Below are 6,000 nucleotides of genomic sequence, written 5' to 3'. Positions count from 1 at the left end.
AAAACAAAACAAAACAAAACAACTTGGGCTAGCACCACATAATATCAAAGGAAACTATAATTAATAAAATGCATAGGTAGCTTTGGTAGAAATTTTAGGCAGGAATTCCATCCCTCTCTAGTGCTGCTACCAAGCTTTGCTAACACTCCTAACTCTTGACTGGTGGAAAGACAGTCTATAAGCACTTACTAGAATGTTTCAACACCTGTGATTCCTTTAGCAGCGTGGTCCAGGCTCTGAATCAGGGGTCTCTTGCTGGCCCTGATTCTCCTTCTCTACTTTTTTAGTCAAAGTTGCTGATAATTCACAACTCTGAGGGTGTAAGATGCCCCTTACATTCCCACAGCAGAGGGACGGAGAGAGGAGGTGCAGGGAGGAGGGCTGAGGTTTGGGTGGTTGTGGGGGGTGGTGCTTGAGTCTCCTGCCGCTGCGGGGAATCGCCTGTGCCCAGGTGGCCTGCCGGCTACTCTGGGCAGGTGAGGGCGGTTCCCCAGGAACGTGACTTCGGCCTCTGCTGTCCATTTAGGATAAAGGAGGAGTGGAACTTCGTGGCCGAGTGCAGGAGGAAAGGCATCCCCCAGGCTGCGTACTGCAAGAATGGCATTGTAGGCACCAACGTGAGGCTTCTGGAAAAGATCGAAAGGAACACTCTTGCAAGGCAGAGTTCACTTTCCAAGGAGAGAGACAAACGGAGCAGTCCATTTGTGTTTGAACTTTCGGGGGAGCAGTGGACGGTGAGTGCAGCAAGGGGGTGCCCGATGCGCGCTGCTGGGCTCTGCTCCAGGCATTGATTGGCCTTGGCCTTGGCTCAAAGAGGAGCTTTCCCATGGATGGGGAGGAGCCAGTTGCCTGCTCTGAACCAGATTCTCTCGTCCCTTCCTCCATGCAAGACCACGTAGTCCTGGGGAGGGCAGCAGGATCCCTCCCAAGCTGGCAGGGGCTGCGACCCCAGTGGCCCTCCCCAGGATGGCACAGCCTTTAAAATATTTACTCCTGTGGTCTCTCCTCCAGACCTTTAAAATCACTCTTTGCCCCCCACCGTTTTTTTTTTTTAAATAAACTGAGTCTTTTAGGTAACATCCCCCAGTGGGTAGTGACAGACCCTTTAACTGCTTTTCCTCCTGAGATTCTGAGGCCAGGACAAAGATGCCCCCCCCCCCCTTTCCTCAGGTGTTTACAGGTGGCCTCCTGCTCCCAGAGTCCCTGACCTGCTACTTTGCTTGGGGAGGCATCTCCAGGGCTTGCCCATGATCTGACGTTTTCTGGTGGAAGCAGCACCTGAGTGTGCCATGGCAAGCAAACTGGGATGATGGTCCCTTTCTGGGGCACAGGGTTCTCTGGAACCTGCCCTCCATCTCTTTTTATCCCCCGAACTTATGGCTGAAGGCACTCTGGGCCCGGAGACTGAAATTTTGGAGGGGGGGATCCTGGGGGTTGTCCTTTATTGGCCATGTGATCTGGGGGCAATTTACTCCACTTTCATATATTTTATCTTCTCCAGTGCTAAGGCCTGCCTTGGCTTCCTCTAAGGGCTGTTGTGGGTTCTAAAGGAGCCGATATTCTAGGACACTGACTTGTTGGCTGCACTGCCCTCTGAAACTGGGAGAGATTATTACTGTACAACCTCTAGTCTTCTTTCTCCTGCATCCCCATCACTGAGATCAGTGGGTGCTCTTCTGCAGTTCTAGTTAAATACCGCTGGTAAATCATTCTCATGTGCCATTGTCAAACGTGGTCCTGGTCTAAGCACTTACCCCACAGGGGTTACCCAGCCCACCTGGAGAACCTCCATCCATAAGCACTTCTCAGCACCTTTCCAACTGTATCCCAGAGCCCTTGAGCCAGGGGCGGCCTTGGATTCTGCTGAGTTCCTCTGTCGCTTCACAAATGAAGGCCGAGGGAAGTGGTGCGCCTGGAAAAAGGCAGAGCCTGGCCCAGCATTCAGGTCTCCCTGCTGTCTTTCTGGTGCTCTTTCCTATGATAGAAAAACAGTGAGAAATTTGGCACAGCAACTATTAGATCTTTATCAAGCAACTACCTAGGGAGGGGAAACGTAGCACAAATTTAAAAATCCAGTGCATGGACAGATTTTGTTTTGAGATGTTAAATCAGTGTGTTTTGAGATGTAAATCAGTGTGGCTATGGGTGTGAGCCTGGTTGTCTGTGTTCACTGGGCATTTGATCTTAATATCATGAATGAACGGCAGTTTTGTAATTGGGCTAATCTGTGAAATTAATGACAACCCCAGAGTCTTAAAGCGGCTTCTTGGAGGGGCTGTGGAGAGGGCTAAGGTTAGCCCTGATGCTCTCCCCCATGCTCTCTCGCTTCTTGCCTTTTACGTAAATGCCCGGTTGTACTTGGCTCTGCGCACGCTGCCACTCGGCTCCGACACCTTGAGGAACTAGTTGTGACTGATGTCATTCATTCTGTTTTAGGAGCTCCCGGATTCGTTGAAGGAGCAGACACACCTGAAAGAATGGCACATCAATAATACCCTGATTCAAATCATTCCTACTTATATCGAGCTGTTCCAAGCCATGAGAATTCTGGATCTGCCAAAAAACCAAATCTCCTGTCTTCCAGCTGAAATCGGTATGTTCTCCAGCAGGAGCCTCAGTGTTCTTGTCTGGCAAGCAGGCTGCTGGTGGGCAGGTGGTGGCTTGGCGCTTCCTTTCCCTCCTGGCCCAGGACGCTGCTGGACGGGGCTGTTTCCTGTGTTCCCAGAGCTGCTGGTTAGTTCGCCAGGTCCCCTTGGGGCAGTGATAGCAGGATCCCACCTGCAGAACTCAGCATAGGCAGACATTTGCCAATGGCTCAGAAACTAGAAGTCTCATGAGTGAGCAACGCTGTGTTTAGGAACTTTTTGTTTATTTTCTTTTAGTTTTAGAAAGTTAAGCATGCAATGACATGTTCATTGCAAACATAAAATATGACCAATTTGTTCCTGTATAAGTTTAGTGTAGCCCTATTATGTCATTTTGATCAACAGTTTATAATTCTCCATCATTTTTCTGTTCAGCTGCAGTACCTTAAAACGAAGGCTACAGTGATCATTACTGCTTCTCTTTCTCTTGGGGTGGGAGGGGTGAAGGTCTGGGGGCTGCCTATAGTTCCATGAAGGATTAACTAGAGAGTAAGCAAAAAATGCTATGATCAAGGACTGACATGCTCAGGATAAAAGATGAGCTGACATTTAATCAAGTGCTTAAAAAACAAATACAAAATTATGTTTCATGTCTCCCCCATCGTCATTTATACAAATGTTTTATATCTTTGTCTTGTGTTTGTTATTAAAAGACCTTAAAGGATCTTCCCCATGGATGTTCATTTGTTCTGATGACAGGTCGTTTGAAGAACCTGAAAGAACTCAATGTGAGTTTCAACCATCTGAGGAGCATTCCTCCAGAACTGGGAGACTGTGAAAATCTAGAGAAACTGGATTGTTCTGGAAACCTAGAATTAACCGAGCTCCCCTTCGAAGTAAGAAAGCAGTCATATTGGCACTCTGATTTACTTGTATTTGGTTTATGACATGGGATGATCTATAATGCAGGGAAGACAGTTTACAAGATGAAATCCATCTTTATTATATCATGCTTTCTTGACATTTCAATCACCCTATACCAGCGATTAGAAGATCTTTTAAAATGTCCTTATACTAGGCCAGGAGCTGAATTTAAGTTCAGAAAAGCTATCAAAAACAAACAAAACTAGGCAAAAATGTCCTGTTTTCATATAAGATATTTTTATTTAATGCCTGTTCAATGTATGATGTCTGTTGTCTGTCATGCAGATCTGGATTTATTTAATCCACAGTGGTAAAATAAATTGGAAACCGTTGGAAATAAATGGGGTAAAATTTTTTTAAAAGTTTATATATTCACAAAAACTTGCAGATAACCAAAGTAGTCTTAACAGATAAGATTTTATTTTTTTTATTTTTATTTTTTTAAAGATTTTATTTATTTATTTGAGAGAGAGAGAATGAGAGAGAGCACATGAGAGTGGGGAGGGTCAGAGGGAGAAGCAGACTCCCCGCCGAGCAGGGAGCCCGATGCGGGACTCGATCCAGGGACTCCAGGATCATGACCTGAGCCGAAGGCAGTCGCTTAACCAACTGAGCCACCCAGGCGCCCCAACAGATAAGATTTTAAAAGTCTATTAACTTAAGCAATATTCATTAATGATTTTTGGTCTGTATTCACTGGAGAAATGATTCAAAATCACATTCTGATGAGATGGAGCAGCTGAGAGGAAAGAGTGTTGCCAAACACAACTCAACAGGCTTCTTATGCTGAAGGGAGATAGAGATCTCATAATCCTGCTGGTAATGAACAGACTGGAAACAGCGTTCCTGGTGTGGTGGTAACAAGTCCCTGGCTGCTGATTAGAGTCCTAGATGGGGTGTTACTCTCCTTGCCTGGAAACTTCTGGGTGGGAGGAAGTGGCCGCGTCCACTGTCGCCTCAGGAAATGCCCGACAGTCCAGGTGAGGGCATCCACCCAGGGGCATGACTCCATGCATGAGACTGCTCATTCCCCAGGCCTCTTCAGTTTATTTATTTTAATTAATTAATTATTTTTTAAAGATTTTACTTATTTATTTGACAGAGAGAGAAAGAGTGTGCACACTAGCAGGGGGAGTGGGAGAGGGAGAAGTAGACTCCCCGCTGAGTAGGGAGCCTGATGCGGGGCTCCATCCGGGTTCTGGGATCATGACCTGAGCTGAAGGCAGATGATTAACTGACTGAGCCACCCAGGCGCCCCCAGGCTTCCCCAGTTTAGAAATTGGCTCAGTCTTCTCTTGGTTGTCCAGGCTGGAAACAATCCAAGTCAGCTTGACCTCGCTTGCTCCCATGCCCTGTATTCACTCTGTAAGTAAGTCCTGTTGAAAATGCCCTTCAGAATAGGTTCTGTATCTGACCACCACCCAGGAACTGGTCACCAACACCCTTGTCCAAGGGGTGTTATCATCAGGACTGGGACAACAGCCTTCTAGGCTCGCCTCTCTGTCCCTTCTCTGTTTCCCCCCTTTATTGAGATATAATTATAGACCTTCAGATTTAACCATAAGTGTACAATTCACCGTAATTCACTTCTAGGATATTTTTATCATTCCCTCAAAATTCTGTCTCACCTGTTTACAGTTAATCCGCATGAGTTGGCATATTAAGCAGCCCTAGGCAACCACCATTTGGGTTTGTTTGTTTTTTTTTTTTGCTGGCAAACAGCAATGTCCTGCTGATTCACCTGTATTGACATACGTGGGAGCAAATGTACTCGAGATATAGATTTTTAGGCTCTTTGCTTTGAATGGGATTCTGTAAATGCACTGTACTTGTTATACTTCCCCAGTTGGCTCTGTTATAACAGCTCACTGACTCTCATTGGCCATAAATTTCAGCCACCTGTTCAAAGTATGGCTGATTCAGGATAAATAGAAACTATGTAGCTGAAGACAGGTCATGTCTCAGCCTCATGTGTCCAACTTGTATGTATCCAAAGGAAGCACACAGCACACCAGGTTCTCGCCTCTACAGACTCAGGAAAGCACTGTTTGCCTGGATGCCATATCCAAATGCTGGCATTAAAACACTGTTTTTTTTTCCTTTGGTTAAAAACATTACATTTACCATTGTGACCATTTTTAAGTGTATGGTTTGGTAGGGTTCAATGTATTCGCATCATTGTGCCTGTCTTCATGAGGATGCTTCTCACACAAATAATTGACACAATCCTGAATTCAAGTTCAAACAGACCTCAAGTAGAATGAATGACCCATGGAGGGAACTACCAGGAATTTTGAGACAAAGGTAAAGATAATGAAACTTCTGTATAAATGAGTGTTGTATTTATTTTGACTGAATGTCAGATTTTTATCTGGACAGCCCCGGAATTGTCAGGCAAATATAAGTACCTTTCAAAAGAGTTTGAGTGTTTTGCTTTGCCCTTGATGAAAGTAGCTAGTGGAGAATGACTATATCCAGGCATTTGCTCTCC

The 6,000-nt window shown here is 45.6% G+C and overlaps 1 protein-coding gene across 1 annotated transcript in view; it reads left to right on the top strand.

Moving 5' to 3' along the window:
• The window catches only part of LRRC2 (leucine rich repeat containing 2), a 38,168-nt gene that overhangs the window by 19,516 nt on the left and 12,652 nt on the right, over positions 1 to 6,000 (top strand). Inside the window, exons 3-5 of the mRNA XM_006737283.3 lie at positions 527 to 734; positions 2,437 to 2,593; positions 3,345 to 3,481. Of these exons, the coding sequence (XP_006737346.1) occupies positions 527 to 734; positions 2,437 to 2,593; positions 3,345 to 3,481 (502 nt within the window). The remainder of the gene's footprint in view (positions 1 to 526; positions 735 to 2,436; positions 2,594 to 3,344; positions 3,482 to 6,000) is intronic.

This window comes from Leptonychotes weddellii, chromosome 1, assembly GCF_054177405.1.
Source record: "Leptonychotes weddellii isolate Sample4059 chromosome 1, ASM5417740v2, whole genome shotgun sequence".
Taxonomy (NCBI): Eukaryota; Metazoa; Chordata; class Mammalia; order Carnivora; family Phocidae; genus Leptonychotes; species Leptonychotes weddellii.
The sequence above is the reverse complement of the archived record's forward strand: the minus strand, read 5'-3'. Positions and strand labels throughout refer to the sequence as shown.